Source organism: Gekko japonicus, unplaced genomic scaffold, assembly GCF_001447785.1.
Source record: "Gekko japonicus isolate JY-2015 unplaced genomic scaffold, Gekko_japonicus_V1.1 scaffold3976, whole genome shotgun sequence".
Taxonomy (NCBI): domain Eukaryota; kingdom Metazoa; phylum Chordata; class Lepidosauria; order Squamata; family Gekkonidae; genus Gekko; species Gekko japonicus.
The window spans coordinates 93,561-114,460 of record NW_015164318.1 but is presented as its reverse complement, the minus strand read 5'-3'; the positions used below and the strand labels follow the sequence as shown (position 1 = coordinate 114,460).

At 47.6% G+C, this 20,900-nt stretch overlaps 1 protein-coding gene across 1 annotated transcript in view; it reads left to right on the top strand.

The window, feature by feature from the left end:
* Positions 1–5,058: 5,058 nt before the first annotated feature.
* The window catches only part of LOC107108406 (thyroglobulin-like), a gene marked incomplete at its 5' end in the record, with an annotated part of 96,810 nt that continues 80,968 nt past the window's right edge, over positions 5,059–20,900 (top strand). Inside the window, 4 exons of the mRNA XM_015408836.1 lie at positions 5,059–5,271; positions 8,645–8,799; positions 11,260–11,416; positions 17,408–17,566. Coding sequence (XP_015264322.1) covers positions 5,059–5,271; positions 8,645–8,799; positions 11,260–11,416; positions 17,408–17,566 — 684 coding nt within the window. The remainder of the gene's footprint in view (positions 5,272–8,644; positions 8,800–11,259; positions 11,417–17,407; positions 17,567–20,900) is intronic.

Sequence of the window (20,900 nt, the reverse complement as noted above, 5' to 3'; positions counted from 1 at the left end):
ACACTAGAAGCCCTCCCGCTGTTACCCCTCCCCCCAAGCACCAAAGATAATCGGGATAATATGATTTTTCCAGGGCTTTTTTTTCTGGGGGAATGTGGAGGAACAGAGTTCTGGAACCTCTTTGTGGAAACAAAATTCTCAAAAAAATGTTTAAAAGTTCATGATATTGTTAAGAACATAAGAACATAAGAGATGCCAATGTTGGATCAGGCCAAAGGCCCATCCAGTCCAACACTCTGTATCCCACAGTGGCCAGAAATACCAGTGCCATCAGGAGGTCCACCAAAGGATCCTGTGTGCTTCTCCTTCATTTCCCTCTTGGGAGATCCAGCACCTTTTTCCAGGAAAAAAAAGCCCTGGATTTTTCGGTGTGCTCTTTTGAGACAGTGAGGTTAATTGCACTACTGCGGTGTAATAGATGGTGTACTGGACATAGGCTGGAGAGACCTGGGTTCAAATTTAGATTCGCCCCTGAGAATCTCCAGGTGGCCCTGGCAAATCCCTTGTCCCTCGCAGGGTTGTTGCGAAGCTAAGACGTAATAATTGCCCGGCTGCTTGGAGAGCTGCCAGTAAGATAGTGACTCATCCCAGGGTGCATGACTAGTGGGATAAAGTTATGCCTATAGGTTGAAGAGCTGTGGCAAAGAGGACGTAGGCTTCTGGCTCATAGCTGAGACAGCTTACTCTGCTTGAGTATTTATACTCCACTTTTGTCCCCAGTGGGGGTTCCAAAGAGTCTTATAATAACATCATTCTCCCATCCTCACTACAACAGTCCTGTGAGGTAGGATAAAGTTATAGAGTGCTTGGCCCAAGATCCCCTGACGAGCTTCCATTGCAGAGTGCAGAGCAAAGTCCAGTTATGTAGGGTTGCCAGGTCCTCCCGGGCCACCGGCAAAGGATGGGGGATTGGGTTGCCAGCTTCAGGCTGGGAAGTGCCTGGAGATTTGGGGGTGGAGCTTGGAGAGGACAGGGACCTCAGTGGGGTACAATGCCCTAGAGCCCACCCTCCAAAGCATCCATTTTCTCCAGAGGAACTGATCTCTGTAGTCTGGAGATGAGCTGTAATTCCATGGGGATCCCCAGGTCCTACCTGGAGGTTGGCATCCGTAGCTCCAGTGGCACCTTTAAGACCAACAACGTTTAATTCCGGGTATAAGCTTTCATGCCAGTTTGGTGTAGTGGTTAAGTGTGCGGACTCTAATCTGGGAGAACCGGGTTTGATTCCCCACTCCTCCACTTGCACCTGGCTGGATGGCCTTGGGCAAGCCGTAGTTCTGATAAGAGCTGTCCTTGAAAAAGAACAATTTCTGACAGAACTCTCTCAGCCCCACCTGCCTCACAGGGTGCCTGTTGTGGGGAGGGGAAGAGAAAGGGGTTTGTGAGCCGCTCTGAGACTCCGAGTGAAGGGCGGGGTATAAATCCAATCTCCTCCCCCTCCTCCTAAGCTTTCATGTGCGGGGCACACTTCTTCACATACTTCTTCAGATATCTGACAAAGTGCACATGCACACGAAAGCTTATACCCAGAATTAACCCTTGTTGGTCTTAAAGGTGCCCCTGGACTCCAACTTATTTCTGTTGCTTCAGACCAACATGACGACCCACCTGAATCTATTGCAGAGTGCAGATTCACACCAGGTTATCCTAGATTCCTGTTCTAAACTCTCAGTTTGGTGTAGTGATTAAGTGCGCGGACTCTAATCTGGGAGAACCGGGTTTGATTCCCCACTCCTCCACTTGCACCTGCTGATGTGACCTTGGGTCAGTCACAAGCTCTGGCACAGCTGTTCTTGAAAAAGAGCAGTTTGTGTCAGAGCTCTCTCAGCCCCACCTACCTGTTGTGGGGAGGGGGAGGGAAAGGCATTTGTAAGCCGCTCTGAGACACCTTTGGGTAGTGAAGGACGGGGTATAAATCCAATCTCTTCTTCTTCTTCGTGAAAAAGAGCAGTTTCTGTCAGAGCTCTCTCTTCACAAGTGCTTTCATAGCTGTTCTCTCAGGAGCAGTTCTCAAAGAGCTCTCTCAGCCCCTCCTCCCTCACAGGGTTTCTGTCGTGGGGAGGGGAAAGGATTTTGTAAGCCGCTCTGAGACACCTTTGGGTAGTGAAGGGCGGGGTATAAATCCAATCTCTTCTTCTTCTTCAACCAGTATACTGCCGAATGTGGTTCCGAAAGCTGTTATTGGGTGCACGTGTCCTCCCCCCACTCCCGTGGCCCCAGTGGATGGAAAAGCAGACTATACATTGAGTTACCAATCACTGAATATGAATTCCTGGCTGCGTCACTGCTGCTCTGGCATTTCACCACTTGTCTCCTTTACCCAATGCACAAAAGTGATACCAAATTTGCAAACCAAGCCCACCAACAGTGACGCTTCACAGCCCTGGCCTCTTTCTGAAGCTTGAAACCTCTCCAAAAAAAGATTAAATTTTGCCGTTGAAACCCAAGCCGAAAATTCTGAATTTCCAAATTCTGTTCCGTTACCAGCATTGGCAGCCTTTCTTTTACAGGAACACAAGGTCCTTGACTTTCCCTCCGATTTAGTTTCCCCTTCCAGCCGATGCTTACGGAAAGCCAAGAAAGAGCTTTTTAATTTATGTATTTATTTATTTTGCAGTTCTGGGCATGGCTAGAAGATGGGAGCATGGCTTTGTCAGCGGAGGAGACAGGAGGGGTGGGAAAGGACAATAAATCCATCTCCTTTATCGCAAGAGACAGATTAAAGAGGCCAGCAGTAACTTCGGAATGCTTGTTGAGTCCCTTGAGGTTTCAATGAAGCTAATTGGTTCCGTGTGGGATAGCTTCCCCCTCGGGTCATTTTCAGCTTCCATCTCGCACGCTCGTGTGAGGGCCAGCATTTCTTGGCTTGACGTGCATGACAGGGATTTTAATGCCACGTTTTCCCTTACCGCCCACCTCTCTTCTCTGTGCTGCACCACGTTTCTCAGATACAGCGGAAATATTTTCAAAGAAGGCCGTGGGGGATGATCAAAACCCAATGGCAAGGCAACAGAATGGACCAAACCACTTTAGAGCGCATATAGGAGACACCCTTTCTTTTTAAAGAAAGAAGTGCCCCCATGTAAAAAGTTCCCTCCCAGAAGAAAGGTAGCCTATCAGGGGGGTTCTAGCTCAGCCATATCTGCTAGTTTTCTGCTTGCGGGGAGGGTGGTGGTGGTTATTTTTTGGTAGGGGGAGCATTACAGTGCAGTTCCTGTCATCTGGAATCTATTTTTCATTGGAAAGATTAAGAACTTAAGAAGAACCCTGCTGGATCAGGACAGTGGTCCATCTAGTCCAGCATCCTGTCTCACACAGTGGCCAACCAGTTTCTCTGCAGAGCCAACAACAGGGCAGAGAGGCCGAGGCCTTCATAAGAACATCAGAAGAGCCCTGCTGGATCAGACCAGTGGTCCATCTACTCCAGCATCCTGTCTCACACAGTGGCCAGCCAGTTCCTCTGGAGGGCCAACAACAGGACCAAGAGAGGCCTTCCCCTGATGTTGCCTCCTGGCTCTGGGACTCAGAGGATTAGTGCCTCTGAATGTGGAAGTTCCCCTCAGCCGCCATGGCTAGTAGTCATTGATAGACTCATCCTCCATGAATCTGTCTAATCTCCTTCTAAAACTGTTTATTCCTCTGGCCATCACTACAACCTCTGGCATAGCACTGCCCTTTTGTCCTGAGACTCAAGGGAGCATTCCCATGCAACACCAATAAATAAAATAAAAATAAGGCAATAAAAAACAAAGCAAAAGCTCAATAACTACACCGTCCTAAAATCACCTACTTAAATAAACCACAGCAAAACTCTTCGATGCATCCCACCAGGAACGCTGTTCCACGAAAAGGTTCTCTGAAATAAAACACTCTGTAAAATAGCAAAGGGTAAGGGAGGCTACAGCAAGGGCTTCCGAAGAATGCAACTGGTGCAGGTGGCGTATATTGGCACTATGTGAGAATCTTTGGCTATGAAGGGCTTGAATTGGACCCAAGAATAAATAGGTAACCAGTGCAGGTGTTGAAGCACAGTGTTATGTATTCTGAACAGCTGACCACAGAAAAAAGCTGGGACTGCTGCATTTTGTACCAATTGAAGTTTCCAAGTTGTCTTCAAGGGGAGCCCCACAAAGAATGTGTTACAGTTATCTAGTAGGGGGGATTAGAATGGCATGGATCAGCATGGTTAGGTTGACCTGTGTAACCCAGCGATGAGAAGAAAAAGAATTGGATTTATACCCCGCCCAAGTCTGAGAGCGGCTTACAGTCTCCTTCCCTTCCTCTTCCCTCTCCCCACAACAGACACCCTGTGAGGTAGGTGGGGCTGAGAGAGCTATGAGAGAACTGCTCTTGGTAGAACAGCTCCGAGAGAACTGTTAGTGACCCAAGGTCACCTAGTTGGCTGCATGTAGAGGAGTGGGGACTGAAACCTGGTTCTCCAGGTTAGAGTCTGCCACTCTTAACCTCTACACCAAACTGGTTGCACCAACAGGCAGAAAAATTGTAAAAAAACAGGTGCAAAGTGAATTTTTTTTTTTAATGAAATCCTTGTGGATCCCTGTGCGTTTTACAGTTTGCTTCATCAGGGGATCGTTTCCAAAGTTAATCACTTTCCACCTTGAGCAGTAAGACTATTGTCTCTGTAACCCAGACAATGTCACGTCACTGATCAGCAATGATAGACCGGAGATTTATTAAAACCCCCTGAGTGACAAGGTTTTGCTTCCCCCCCCCCCTTGTTAAACACACATACAAGCCAGATGGTCATATATTTAAAATTCAGCAGTGCAAAGGAGAAAAACAAAATGAAAGCTTGGTGATCAGTTTGGTATGGAGAGGACATTTGCTGTGTGGGCAATGAGACCTATCAAAATGGTTCTGGGGAAACAGGACGTTTTGTTCTTGGGATGAGGTAACTTCACTAAAACGAACAAGGTTCCCCCGCGTTCCCCCCCCGAAATGACCTCTGATCTTCCTTCATCCACTTAAAACATATTTCTCTCCCAGTCACTGCTGGGTAACTTTATTTTCCTTTGTTTGTCTGTATGGTCTTCCCAGGTCCTCAGTGCCACTTGCCTTTTGACCCCCCTGATGTGGTCAATGGGCAGGTTTTTTGCAACAACTCGTCCTCTGCGACTACGATAACTCAACAGTGCCGGGTGATTTGCTATCCAGGCTTCCACAGCGCATTTTCCAGCGGGGAGACGTTTCTCTGTGATGTAGAGACCAGCCTCTGGGTAGGAGATCCGCCACACTCGCAAACCTGTCAAAGTAAGTCAGTGAAGTGGCTGTTTTGTTCTGTTTCTGGGGTCCCCAACCTTTTTGAGCCCGTGGGCTTCTTTGGAATGCTGACACAGTATGATGGGCGGAGCCACAAAATGGCTGCCTCAAAATGGCTGCTGCAGGAGGCGAAGCCAGCCTCAAAATGTCTGCCTCAGCTTATTTCAGTCACACAGTGATGATCCTTCACTGTTTGACATGGTACATAACCCTTACACTCAAACGTGTTATAGAATATACACATTACGCCTACATCTACCTGTTTTGTTTGTTTTACAGTAGACTGTAATGATTGTAGTTCTAGTTTTTTTCTCTCTCTCTTGTGTGTCCCGCTTTGAACACATGGGGTACGTTCAGACATGCCATTTGATCTGGTGTCGTGCCAGTTCAGCAACAGATTTTATATGCAGGATCACACAGTCAACATCTGCCTCCCGTCCCCAGCCATTGGTTTCTGGCTCAAAACCACTTTAACCCAGAGTATTTTGTTATCAGGTCCCAAAGTGGTGTTTTCTCAGCTCTCCCGTTTAAAGCCACCTTTTCCCCCTGTGTGATCACTCCTCCGGTGTCAAGCCACTTCCGGTTTAAAACCCCTCCCCGCTTGGAAGCTGCCCGAGGCTTCCACTTTTCGCCCACCATTTTTTTTTAGCGTCAGCAGTGCGTGCATACCGTGTTTAGAAAAACGGCATTTAAACAGTCACTTGTTTTAGAGTTTAGATGAGTTCGGGATTGCATGGAGGCCATTTTCAGGTCAAACGTTTAAAGGGACGTCTTTTGTTGGAGGGGTTGGATCGATTCGCCCTGGTGGTTCTGCGCATGCACCATGGTAGTTTTGCCCCCCCATTCTACGGACGAGCGCCTATGCGCATGCGCAAACTGAGAAAAAATTTGAAAAATCCGCTGACACACGCTCCCACGTGTCGGTAGTGTAGACGCCGGGGAGCGATGTGACTGCGCGGTGAGGCGGGATAAGGGAGGAAAGTGTGATTGCGATTATCCAGATCAAATATAATCCGGTTAGAACCGGAGCGGTTTAACCCGCTCTCAGCATGCCGTTTGACCGCATCCCATGGTTTAAAAGGTTTTGTGGAATTAAAAATCTTTCACCATTCAGCCCTGCATGTAGTACTTCCATTTTACCCGTGAAAGATTTGGAAAAGAGGATTTAATAGCAGCTAATTTGGATCCATAGCTATTTACCAGTAGCAGCAAGATTTGCTTGTGACTTCAGTTCTACGTTCTCCATCCCCTTTCTTTCTGAAACACATTTGCCTGGAAGTAAGTGCCTGAGGGTTGCCAAGCTCCAGGTGGGTCCTGGAGTTCTCCTGGAATTATAACTGACATCCAAGCTACATAGATCAGTGCCCTTGCAGGAAATGGCAGCTTTGGAAGGCAGACTCTATGGTTCACCACGGATTCTAGAAGAAACACAAGACCGAGGGTGACATCACATCCCCACCAAACTCCTTTCCCACTCCAAACTCTGCCCTTCCTTGAAGAAGAAGTAGAGGAGGAGATGGGATTTATACCCCGCCCTTCACTACCCAAAGGAGTCTCAGAGTGGTTTACAAACTCCTTTCCCTTCCCCTCCCCACAACAGACACCCTGTTGGGGTAGGTGGGGCTGAGAGAGCTCTGACACAAACTGCTCTTTTTCAAGGACATCTGTGCCAGAGCTATGGCTTGCCCTAGGTCATCCAGCCAGGTGCAAGTGGAGGAGTGGGGGATCAAACCCGGCTCTCCCAGATTAGGGTCTGCGCACTTAACCACTACACCAAACTGGCTCTTACACCATGCTGGCTTCCTAGGCACCCCCCCCCCAATCTCCAGGAATTTCCAAAGCTGTAGTTGGCAACCTAATTTAGCACCTTAGTAGAATTTGCATCCAAGTACACGTGGCTTGATAGAGTCACCGACTCTTGAGCTAAACAGCTGAGCTCCAGATGGGTCAACTTGGAAGGTACAGTTTAGTCACGTAAACACTAAAGTTAGTTCCTTTTGTGTTATTTCTCCCCCCTGGAAGAATCAGCTCTGTAAGTTTATTGTCATCTTTACTGCTTTCTGTCTGTCTCCTGGCTTCTCAAGGAAAACATTTTTGAAGGCTTAACAACAACAGTGGGGGAAAACACTCCTCTGGATCTCGGCTGGTGTCATTCCCCGCTCTGCCTTTGCAGGGTCTTGTCAATATAGTTTACTAGAAGTGAAAGTGAACCTAACTATGAATACTGCCGGACAGTTCAACTCTGTATCAGAGGCTGTTTTCATCCCCATTCCCCCCACTAATTTCTCCAGTATATTTTCTTAAATATACTGAGAGCCAGTTTGGTGTAGTGGTTAAGTGCACGGACTCTAATCTGGGAGAACCGGGTTTGATTCCCCACTCCTCCACTTGCACCTGGCTGGATGACCTTGGGCAAGCCATAGCTCTGGCACAGCTGTCCTTGAAAAAGAGCAGTTTCTGTCAAGAGCTCTCTCAGCCCCACCTACCTCACAGGGTGTCTGTTGTGGGGAGGGGAAGGGAAAGGAGTTTGTAAGCCGCTCTGAGACACCTTTGGGTAGTGAAGGGCAGGGTATAAATCCAATCTCTTCTTCTTCTTCTTAAAAATAAAATTACTAATATTTGGGTAGAACCCAGCCATACTTGGAATCTTGTTAGCCCTAGAGGTTTCAATTGGAGAACTGAGCAGGTGCTTAAATCTCCCCCCCCCCCTTGAAAGCTATTGGATTGAAAAGAGCTTAATTTTGGCTGCACTGTGCCTACCTCTATATCCACATTTTTTTTTAAAAAAAGGCAAAGTACCTTGCTATATTGTAAGAACACAGGAAGAGCCCTGCTGGATCAGACTGGTGGTCCATCTAGTCCAGCATCCGGTCTTCACAGTTGCTCTGGAGGGCCACCAATAGGTCACAGAGGCCAAGGCCCTCTCCTGATTGTTGCCTCCCGGCACTAGGATTCAGTGGTTGACTGCGTCTGAACATGGAGGTTCCTTTTAGTTACCATGCAGGGCTCTTTTTGTAGCAGGGACTCCTTTGCATATTAGGCGACACACCCCTAATGGTAGCCAATCCTCCAAGAGCTTACAGAGCTCTTCTTACAGGGGCTACTGTAAGCTCTTGGAGGATTGGCTACATTAGGGTTGTGTTGCCTAATATGCAAAGGAGTTCCTGCTACAAAAAGAGCCTCCTCAGGCTTACCAAGTACTTACCGTGATTTGGCGGGGGACACATATGTCTTCCCAGGACCATTCCCGCGCGGACAACAGACGTGCCGCACCACGCCGTCGCCAGGGAGTGACATTAGGCGACGCTCTGGCAATGGGGCTGGGAACTTCATTTTGCCCTTCTTTCTTCCGTTCTGTGTTTAGAGCTCCAGCCATTCCAGAGTGTCCAAACGCAAAGTCACTTTCAGCTCCTGCTGCCTCCTGAGAAGACCTGCAGTCCCGACTACTCTGGGTTGCTTGAAGCCTTCCAGATCTTTATTCTGGATGAGATGAAGGCCCGTGGACTTTGTCATGTTCAGGTACAGCTACTATTAATGCATGGAACAAAGCTTGAGTCCAGTGACATCTTTAAGACCAATTAACAGCGCAATCCAAGGCAGAGAGATACCCTTCTAAGTCCTCTTTGACCGGTTTCACACAAGAGTTGCACCGCGGTTGCATCTCCCTTTGCCTTGCTTCTATTGGTCAACTTTCCACTCAAAGCCGTGCGGCCGCATTTTGACCCGCTTCACCTGATTTTCCCCGCGGTTTTGTGATCCTGTTTTTTAGGATCATGAAACCGCGGGGAAAATCGGGTGAAGCCACGGGTCAAAATGCGGCCATGCAGCTTCGAGTGGGAAATTGACCAATAAAAGCGAGGCAACGGGAGGCGTGACCACGGCGCAGCTCTTGTGTGAAATCGGTCATTGTTTAGGATTTGCACTGTAATTGACTGATAACCTTCTGATCCTCTGCGAAGGTGATCCCGGTGAATCTGGTGGCAAGCTTTTTCAATACTGGGAATGATTTTTAGTCACAGTATTTCCAGCGCAGCTGAAGTGAAGAATGCCTGCTTTGTAAATTCGGCATTATCTTTCATTTTTTATTACTCATTCATGATGAATCAATTAAAACTCATACAGTTAACAGGATGCTTGTAATGCACATGCAAGATAATGAGTTTCAATCCCCGGCATCTTCAGTTTGAAAGGACCAGGCAGTAGGTGATGTGAAAGGCCTCCACCTAAGATCCTGGAGTTCTGCTGCCAGTTTGAGCAGGCAATGCTGACCTCGATGGACCAATGGTCCAATTCAGTATAAAGCAGCTTCATGTGTGTTAATGCATGTAAAAAGTGTCGAGAACCACTTTCTTAAGAGATAGTTAACTGAGGTACAATATGCTGCTGCCTGAGTTGTTTTCTATATTTTGGGATTTATGGGGAAAGCAGACTGTAAGCAAAGTAGATCAATACTATTGTGGATTATTTCTTTATTTCTTTTGGCTATTCCAGTGTTTGGGATTTTTAAAAACGTTTTGATTTATTTTACTTCATGTACAACCTGCCTCCCCCCCAATGGAGACCCAAAGTGACTTACATTGTTCTTCTCTCCTCCATCTAATCCTCACAATAACCCTGTCAGGTAGGTTAGGCTGAGAGTGTGTGAGTGGCCAAAGTTTATCCAGCGAACTTCCAGGGCAGAGTGGGGATTCCCCAATCCCAGCCCTGCAGTCTAACCACTGAGAGCCAGTTTGGTGTAGTGGTTAAGAGTGTGAACTCCAATCTGGGAGAACCGGGTTTGATTCCCCACTCCTCCACTTGCAGCTGCTGGTATGACCTTGGGTCAGTCACAAGTTCTCTCAGAGCTGTTCTCTCAAGAGGAATGCTTTCAAGAGCTCTCTCAGCCCCATCTCCCTCACAGGGTATCTGTTGTGGGGGGAAGGGAAAGGTGATTGTAAGCCCCTCTGAGACACCTTCGGGTAGTGAGGGGCGGGGTATAAATCCAATCTCTCTATCTCTTCTATACCACACTGTTTTTTGGGGATAATAAAGGCGAGACATATACCTGGGGAAATCTGGTTTATTTGGTTAACTTCAGTGATTCACTTGATTCAGAGTGGGGGACATGGCTCAGGGGCAGAGCTTCTGTTTTACAGAGAGCCAGTTTGGTGTAGTGGTTAAGTGTGTGGCCTCTAATTTGGGAGAACCGGGTTTGATTCCCCCACTCCTCCATTCGCACCTGGCTGGATGACCTTGGGCAAGCCGCAGTTCTGATAAGAGCTGTTCTTGAGAAAGAGCAGTTTCTGTCAGAGCTCTCTGAGCCCCACCTACGTACCTCACAAGGTGTCTGTTGTGGGGAGGGGAAGGGAAAGGAGTTTGTAAGCCACTCTGAAACTCCTTTGGGTAGTGAAGGGCGGGGTATAAATCCAATCTCTTCTTCTTCTTACAGGCAGACGGTCTCAGGTTCAATACCCATCCACTTAGATTGGGTAGTAGGCAGGGGTCTTGTTGTAGAAAAAGAGCTGCCGGAGCTCATTAGCATAACTCATTAGCATAACTTATTTGCATATGCCACGCCCCCTGACATCACCGGAAGTGACAGAAGGCCACACCCCCTGACATCACCGGAAGTGTGTCAGAAGGCCCGGCTACTTACCCTCCTGCTTCATCCTCATTCCCAAACGGAATGAGGATCGAAGCAGAGGGCGGGGTAAAGAAGGGGGCGGGGCTTCACCATGTGACCGCCCCGCCCCCTAGAGGTTCTCTTCCGGAGCTCCGTACCTGAGAGCTCCCCCCCGACTAGAGCCCTGGTAGTAGGTGGTATGAAAGACTTTTCCCTGAGACCTTGGAGACTCTCTGTCAGTCGGAGAAGACAATACTGAGACCAAGGGTCTGACTCAGGAGAAAAGAGCTTCATGTGTTCAATGCGGCCAAAGTGTACTGTGCCATGTAAACACGTTTTGTGCTAAATCTCGGCCTTGCCTGGCTTCTTTCTTCAAGGCCAATACCCTTGAGCGCCTGGTTTCGGTTCCCATTTGTGGTGATTCTGCTGTTCGGGTAGAGTGTTTGTCCGCCGACCGTTTGGGAGTGAACGTCACGTGGACAGCTGTGCTGGAGGATATCCCGGCAGCTTCACTTCCTGACTTGCACAACATCGGTAAGAGAAGAAGTTTGTTTGGGCCAATCCGGCATAGCCAAAATGATTTGCTCCCTGCCATCCCTTGAAGATGCTGGCGTGCGAACTGTGCGCCAGAGGAGTCAGAGTGACATAAAATCCATGGAAAGTTTTGTTCTCCCTTTCAAAAAGAAATGAAATGCTGGAGTCTGCAGAAGTTTGGCATGGCAAATAAGTTCTGTATACCCCACTTACAACATCACTCTTTACTGCTCCATCTCCTCACAGCAAGAAGCCTGTGAAGTAAATTAGAATGAAGAAGAGCAGGGCTATTTTTGGGCAGGAACGCACAGGAACGGAGTTCCGGCTGGCTCCCAGGTTAACCATGCCCAGCAGGAGCTCATTAGCATAATAGGCCACACCCAACAGCAGAAACTCATTAGGATTGGCTACATTAGGGGTGTGTGGCCTAACATGCAAAGGAGCTCCTTCTACAAAAAAAGCCCTAGGTTTTGACAACAAACAAGGTAAACAGAATAAGAAGGGAAAGGTGAGTGTGGCCGGATGACCACACTTCTGGTAACGTGGGGGTGTGGCCTAATATGCTAATGAGCAGTGCTATCATAGGTGTGGCTGGATATGCTAATGAGTTTCTGTTGTTGGGTGTGGTCTATTATGCTAACGAGTTCCTGCTGGGCTTTTTCTCCAAAAAAATAGCTCTGAAGAAGAGTGACTGACCCTCGGTGCTTTCCTGCCCAAAAATAGCCCTGCTTACAACATCCCTCTTTCCTGCTCCATCTCTTCACAGCAACAAGCCTGTGAAGTAAATTAGAATGAAGTAGAGTGACTGACCCTAGGTCACTCACCAAGCCCCCATGGCAGAGGGAGGATTCAAGTCTGGGGCCTCCCAGATCCTAGTCTTGACATGAGGGTTGCCAGCTCCGAGCTGGGAAATACCTGGAGATTTTGGGGGTGGAGCCTGAGGAGGGTGGGATATGGGGAGGGGAGGGACTTTAGTGGGGTATAACGCCATAGAGTACACCTTCCAAAGTGTACTCACCAAGCCCCCATGGCAGAGGGAGGATTCAAGTCTGGGGCCTCCCAGATCCTAGTCTTGACATGAGGGTTGCCAGCTCCGAGCTGGGAAATACCTGGAGATTTTGGGGGTGGAGCCTGAGGAGGGTGGGATATGGGGAGGGGAGGGACTTTAGTGGGGTATAACGCCATAGAGTACACCTTCCAAAGTGGTCATTTCCTCCAGGGGAACGAGGGTTCCCAGTTTCCAGGTGGCACCTGGAGACCTCCCACTATTACACTTGATCTCCAGAAGACTGAGATCAGTTCCCCTGGAGAAAATGGCTCCTTTGGAAGGTGGACTCTATGACACTATACCCTACTGAGGTCCCTCCCCTCCCCAAAATCCCACCGTTCACAGGCTCCACCCCCTAGGGTTGTCAGCTCTGGGTTGGGAAATACCTGGAGACTTTGGGGGTGGAACCTGAGGAGGGCAGGGTTTGGGGGAGGGGAGGGACTTCAGTGGGGTATAATGCCATAGACCTTTGTCCAAAATGGCCATTTTCTCCAGGTGAACTGATCTACCTGGAGATTAGTAGTAATCCCAGGATATCTCCAGCCGCCACCTGGAGGTTGGCAACCCTACCACCCCCAGATCTCCAGGAATCTCCTGACCCAGAGCTGGCATCCCTACCTAGCGTAAAATGCCCCCAACTCCTTATCATTACCTCCTAGGGAAAGTGCCCCCAACCTGTGTTCTTTTATGTGTCCTTTTCTACACTTTCCCCCAACTCTTATTCCTTTGTCATCTAGGGTTGCCCTTTCCCCCCTGACCAGGTCCCAGCTGGAGGATGGCATCTCCATTCCTCTTGCACAAGCTAGAGAAGTTTCTTCTACGGACCTCCCACCCACTGTAAGGGTGGAGGCAGAAAATGCATCCCATGTTTATTCTTCTTTCGCGTGATGGCTACTGTTTAATCTCTGGATTAGGTTACAGGCCCTTCCAATAACTTCGTAATTCAGTTTCCAGAGATCTCACAGGCTTTCCTTTCTCTCATTTGGAGTTTCAAAAGGCTTCGTTTGTCTGCCCGCCTGCTCTGCCTAATGAAGAATGAAGCTAAACGACTCCAGAAGCTGCCTTTGAATGGGGTGGAAGGGTGGGGCGACCCTTTCGGCAATCTGTTTATGTTTACACTGGCGCATCTGGCCTGGATTATGTGGGAGCAGGGCCGGCTCACTCACTAGGCGAACTAGGCGCTCGCCTAGAGCGCGCCAGCCCTTAGGGGCACCAAACTAGAAGCTGCCTTTGAATGGGGTGGAAGGGTGGGGCGACCCGTTCGGCAATCTGTTTATGTTTACACTGGCGCATCTGGCCTGGATTATGTGGGAGAGCAGCAATATTAACTGGCTCAGAGATACGGGATGAGAAAATAACTTGTGGTTTTGGTTGCATTTTGAAATTTTTGTTTTGGAAGGCTCTGGACCGTCAGGATCACGATTTGGGCCCAGTTTGCCAGGTCCCTCCTGGCTACCGGCAAGGGACTGGTCGGTGGGGCCTGGGGATCTTCCGCTTTTACAACTGATCCCCATCTGACTGAGATCAGCTCCTCTGGAGAAAATGGCTGCTTTGAAAAAGTAAACTGTATGGCATTGTACTATGCTGAGGCCCCTCCCCTCCCCAAACCCCGCCATCTCCTGGCTCCACCCCCAAAGTCTCCAGGTATTTTTCAACCCAGACCTAGCAACCCTAGGGATGGGGGCATATGGTTGCCGGATCCAGGCTGGGAAACTCCTGAAGGTTTGGGAACTGAACCTGGAGAGGACAGGGACCTCCGTGGGGGCACAGTGCCATAGAGGCCATGTTAAGTCGGTTACTTAACAAAGAGTCAGAGAGTGATTTCAGCAAAAGATCAGCTTTATTCAGCACCTCGTAACTCAACTCCAAACAGATCAACATGAATAGCCAGAACAGCTTTTACATTGAAGCTGTTCTACTTTTAAACTCTCCCGGCTAATGTAGCCACGCCCTATTATACAATATCAACCTATGAGGCTGCAGGGATAAGGTCCAATCACAATAGTTCCCGCTCTTGGAACTGGCTGTTGGTGATTGGTCGGTTCTTCCTGGGCTACCAATTACAAGTGAGGGATTAGGATCCTAGCCCAGGATGAAAGCTTCACATGGTGTTTCAATGACAGAGTTCACATACATACTTTGGTCAGATAGAATACACCACAGTCCACCCTCCCAAGCATCCATTTCCTCCAGGGGAACTGATCTCTGTAGTCTGGAGGTGAACTTTAATTACGGAGGATCCCTGAGACCCACCTGGAGGCTGGCATCCCTAATTAATTATAAATATAAAACCTATAGATTATGATCACAGTCAGAGGTCATTTTGGGGGGAAACGCGGGGGATCGCAGTTCCCCCGGGTGAGGTGCAGGGGGCGGGGCACATGACGAAGCCCCGCCCCCTGCTTCCGGCCGCCCCGCTTCCAGCCCTCATTCAGCCAGGAGGAGGCAGGAGAAGAGGGAGGGTAAGTTGCTTCCTCCCCGCTTCTCCCCACCCCTGCCTGCCTGGGGCCAGGGAGGGCCTTGGCGGGGCTTCCTCGCACTCCCGCTGGCCTTGCAGGTCCACCGCCAGGCCCCTGATGTCAGGGGTGTGGCATATGCTAATGAGTTATGCTAATGAGTTCCCCTAGCTCTTTTTCTACGAAATGACCCACAGTTGTTATAAAAATGTCACAGATTCTATCTACTTTTAATGATTTCATCGTGGAGTTTAACAGCTGATCAAGCATGTCCCTATTCTTATTGGAAGTTTCTGCTCAGAGCTCCTAAATCAGAATTACAAACCGAAGGCCTCTTCTTTTATTAACTGTTGCACACAGCAGTGGGATAGCAAAATGCATGGGTATTATGGCTTGGATTCAGTGATGTGGAAACACAAATGGACCTAGCGCAGTTCCTTTGGTATATGATATGATATGCTGTATGCTGCGGTGGCTCAAGTGGTTAAGACGCTGAACTGCAGGCTGTGGAAGGTCAGTAGTTCAGTGGTTCAAGACCCGGGTGCCGCAAGACAGGGTGAGCTCCTGTCTCTAGTTCCAGCTCCTGCCAACCTAGCAGTTCGAAAGCAAGAAATTGCAAGTAGATAAATAGGGACCACTTCGGTGGGAAGGTAACAGCGTTCCGTGCACCTTGGTGTTTAGTCATGCCGGCCACATGACCACGGAAACGTCTTCGGACAGCGCTGGCTCTTCGGCTTTGTAACGGAGATGAGCACCGCAACCCTAGAGTCGGATTCGACTGGCTTTCGAGCAAGGGAACCTTTACCTTTACCTTTTACCACCTAACGCTTCCCTCACAATATATTCTCGGGCCCAGAAATTGGTTGCACAAGATTTTGCGTAAATGGCAATACAATTTATAACTCGAGGGCATAAGTCAGTGTTCTTATAACTCAAGCATCTGATGAAACCGATGGGCAGTAGGTTCAGAATGGGCAAAAGGAAATACTACTTTACACAAGTGATTAAAATGCGGAATTTGCTGCCAGAGGATGTAGTGATGGCCACGGGAATAAACAGCTTTAAAAAGAGATTAGGAATACTGGACATTTTCACACATGCTAAATAATGCAGTTTCAATCTACTTCAGTGACTTGTTTGCAAATGGATTTTGCCATTTCCCACAGTAAAATCCAGTTGCAAAGTGGATTGAAAGTGCGTTATTTAGTGCATCCAAATTCACGGAGGAGAAGTCTATCAATGACTACTAGCCACGGTGACTGAGGGGAACCTCTACCTTCAAAGGCACTAAACCTCTGAATCCCAGAGCCGGGAGGCAACATCAGAGGAAGAGTATGACTGTTACATATTGATGTCCTATTGTCCCTGATAAGGCAATTTTACTTGGACTCTTAGAACCTAAACTGGAAGGTACATATTGGTACTGATATTATTTCCAGTATATACAACTACTTCTGACACAAGACCCCAAATAAAAAATCTTTTGGTGTATCATTCAATTCCAGATTGGGACATTCAATTTTTGGTCCTATATTAATTGTTTATTGCCCCCTGGACACTGTCTACCCAGCCACCCCCCCAAAAAAAAACCAGGAACTGCCCATGGCCCTAGTGCAAGACAAAATTTTGTGCAGGATGAAATCCTATGTCATGTGTAAATAGCACATGTGCATTTCAATAATTCCTGATCTTTATTAGCATGAAAGAGCCGATTGGGAAAGAAGCAAACCATTGAAATGTTCACACACCATGTACCGCAAAGGCAAGGTGCAGTCATGTAGTCCTTTTTGTACTCTGATGCATAAGAACATAAGAACATAAGAGACGCCAATGTTGGATCAGGCCAAAGGCCGACCTTCCACAGCCTGCAGTTCAGCGTCTTAACCACTTGAGCCACTGCAGCTCCAAATTGCCCTAGTGCAAGACAAAGTTTTGTGCAGGATGAAATCCTATGTCATGTGTAAATGGCACATGTGCATTTCAATAATTCCTGATCTTTATCAGCATGAAAGAGCCGATTGGGAAAGAAGCAAACCATTGAAATGTTCACACACCATGTACCGCAAAGGCAAGGTGCAGTCATGTAGTCCTTTTTGTACTCTGATGCAGACACTGTGAAGAACATAAGAGACGCCAATGTTGGATCAGGCCAAAGGCCCGTCCAGGTCATGTGTAAATGGCACATGTGCATTTCAATAATTCCTGATCTTTATCAGCATGAAAGAGCCGATTGGGAAAGAAGCAAACCATTGAAATGTTCACACACCACGTACCGCAAAGACAAGGTGCAGTCATGTAGTCCTTTTTGTACTCTGATGCAGACACTGTGCTTGACTGATGTTTGCTATGGTAAATCCATAGAGTAGGAAGTTGCTCCTTAAAAAAAAAAAGCTGAGCGATATTTCTCCCCCTCTTGGTTAATCAGCCTATCAAACTCTAATCTCCCCCACATCCTTCAACACGCTGCTCTGTTTAATTTTATTATAGAAGAAGCTATGGTCGGTGATCTCATGGGACGCTTCGAATCGCTCATCAGGAATCGTGGGTTTGTCTTCCATTTGGACTCCAAGCGCTTCCAGGCAGACACTTCCATTCATTTCCTCAGAGATGTTGATTTAAAAATATCTTCTGGAGTTTACCTTGGGTGCAAGAGCAGAGGGGTTTCCAAAAGGCTTTGACTGCAGAAGGGACATCCCCAAATCTGCAAGGGTGTGGTATGTATCATTCGGTCATTTTTTTTTTTTTGCCTTCTTGTGTTTCTTAGGCTGCGGTCACACGGACCATTAGCCACGCTACAGAGACAGAAACAGCCACACCTCCCCCCCACAATATCCAGCCCGTGTGACCGGGGCCTTAGTCGCTTAGAAAAGGAAGTTAAGTTGCTGAACTTCCTTTGGGGTGTTCACCTTGGCTGTTCTGTTCTTTATGGCTGCCACAATATTTTACTTCCTTGGACCATGAACATCAGGGAGATGGTGGTAGATCACTTTTCTCCAAATCATGCGCCGACTCTGAGCCAGAGACAGGGCAAAGAATGCATGCGTCTCAGGACAGGTCCATAAACAAATCTAAACCATTTTTTGCATGCAACCAAGCCAAAGGCAAAATGCCAGGCAGCGTTCTGTTGAATGCTGCCATGGTTCTTCGAGGCAGGAAACCAGGCAGGGAAGCAAGTTAGGCAGGGGTAGGGCAAACAGGGAGCAGTTGTAAACTAGATATGCAAGAATGGTATGGAGCTGTAAATGGCAGCTCCACCAGCTGGCAGTCTTGGACTTCTGATGAACACATCCCTCCAGAACTCTCTGTAAATAGTCCCAGCAGCCATTGGGACCAAGGATTCCATTCTCCTGACACTTAATATGCCTGCTACTCCAACCATCCTACTGAAATACTGGCCCTCCCTTGTTCTTATCTGTTGTCCTGTCCTCTAAACCTTTGCCAAATGTTCATGGCGACAGCAGGAGCCTTAGATTTTCTGTAACTTGATATTGCCTAACAAAGCATGTAGGCCTGGGGTGCCAGCAATCCCTGAGAGTGATTGATGCAGCGATTGATGAAAGTGATCAATACGAAGACAGAGAATGGGTTCCAGACACATTTGACTGTGTGTGAGCGGAGTACTTGGAGATACAATCTTCTCAGAGCTTGCCGCTCTTCTAGGACTCTAGGCATCAATAGGGCATGTCGGACATTCCGTCCCAATGATTTCGCCAGCGCAGAATTCGCTTAGAACATTCGGATGCTCTGCCAGGTAGAAGCTTTAATCCCTTACATCTGGAAATGACCCTGCAACATGTTTTTGTAGGGCATCTGGCCCCTTCTTATTAACATACGAAAGGGATTGCGGAGTAGCAGTGTGTTTCAAGATACTAAAATAAAAACGGGTCCGGTTCATGTTTTTGGCAAAGTCAGATTGTAACCAGAGGAGATACTCATAGAGTCGAAAAGAGCTTTCTAGGCTTCCGATCCCCTGCTCAGTGTAGAATCTGAAACTACGGCATCCCTGATGGATCATTATCCAGCCTCTGCTTAAAGACCTGCCGATTTGTTTGCTTATTTTAAATATTTATTAGACACCTTTCTTTGTTATGGGAGCTCAAGGTATCTTACAACATAGATAGAAGAAGAAGAAGAAGAGGAAGAGATTGGATTTATACCCCGCCCTTCACTACCCAAAGGTGTCTCAGAGCGGCTTACAAACTCCTTTCCTTTCCCCTCCCCACAACAGACACCCTGTGAGGTAGGTGGGGTTGAGAGAGCTCTGACAGAAACTGCTCTTTTTCAAGAACAGCTCCTGTCAGAGCTATGGCTTGCCTAAGGTCATCCAGCCAGGTGCAAGTGGAGGAGTGGGGAATCAAACCAGGTTCTCCCAGATTAGAGTCCGCGCACTCAGCCACTACACCAAACACCATATTAAAATGAGATACAGTAAAAACATAAAACCATACTTCAAAATCACCCCTCAGGGCTGTGAAGGAGAACCTACCGCATGCTTAATAGCTGATCCCATTGTTAAACCACTCTTACCATTAGGAAGTCCCTTGTACTTAGGGTTGCCAGCTCCCGGTGGGGAAATTTCTCCATGGGTGTAGGCTGGGGAGAGATCTCAGTGGGGTATAATGCCATAGAGTCCACCCCCCACATGAGAGGTTTCCTCCGGGGAACCGAGCTCTGTAGTGTGGAGATCAGTTATTCTGGGAGATCTCCAGACCCCCAACCCTGTTGCTGATTTGTTACCACCTCGTGGAGTGGTGGTGGGAGAAAAAAAAGAGACTTCAGACTGACAGTGTGATGCCACTTCTGGGGAAAACCTGGAAGTGACATCAGTCCCTTCTAGGAATTGCGGGAAATGCTATGGTTTTACCATAGACTATCCTGGATTTATTTTAGAAAGGTGTGATATCACTTCCAGGATTTCTCCAGAAGTGACATCTCACCATCCCTACTGCCCCATGTGTCCCAGGTGTTGGCTGGAGATCTCCTAGTATTACAACTGCTCTCCAGGTGACAGAGATCAGTTCCCATGGAGAAAATGGCTGATTTGGAAGGGGCTGTATGGCATTATACCCCATTGAAGTACCTCCCCTCCCCAAACTCCACCCTCCTCAGGCTCCACCCCCAAAATCTCAAGGCATTTCCCAACCTAGATGTGGCAACCTAACCCTCCTAGTCTCCTGATGGTTGCCGCACCATGCCTGGCCATCCTATGTGCATAGGTAGGAGGATTAAACTCTCTCTCTTCCCTGCAATTTTAGGCAGCAATTTGCCTTTTTAAAAGTTCTGGGAAGATCTGATTATTTCCTTCTGGTTCTTTGCCTAGTCAGGCCATTAGACCGCAGGGCAGACGGACCCTCCCTCTTTCCATGGCATTCTCAAGAGCATCTTGGTTTTTAAGGTGTTGCTGAAAAGCATAATATACCAGGTTTAATTTTTGGCGTGAGCATCGTCAGGAATTACTATTAGTACCTGAATAAAAATGTATTATTGCTAGCTTCTTTATTACTTACTGCTTTTATTAGATTCCAGGGAATAGCTTAGTAACAGTAACTTTGGTTAATATTTCAAATGGGCGATACTCCATTTAAAAATCCGTATCGGGATCTCAAGTTCATTATTGTTTTGAGCCACAGTTGATGGGAAGACACAGCTGATTTTCTTGGTTTTATCTATCTATTCTCTATCTATCTTCTATCTATCATCCTCTATCTATCCTCTATCTATCATCTGTCATCTATCTATCTATCTATCTATCTATCTATCTATCTATCTATCTATCTATCTATCTATCTATCTATCTATCCTCTGTCTGTCTGTCTGTCTGTCTGTCTGTCTACCTATCTATCATCATCATCATCATCATCATCATCATCATCATCATCATCATCATCATCATCATCATCATCATCATCTATCTATCTATCTATCTATCTATCTATCTATCTATCTATCTATCTATCATTTCAATTTATATACCGCCCTT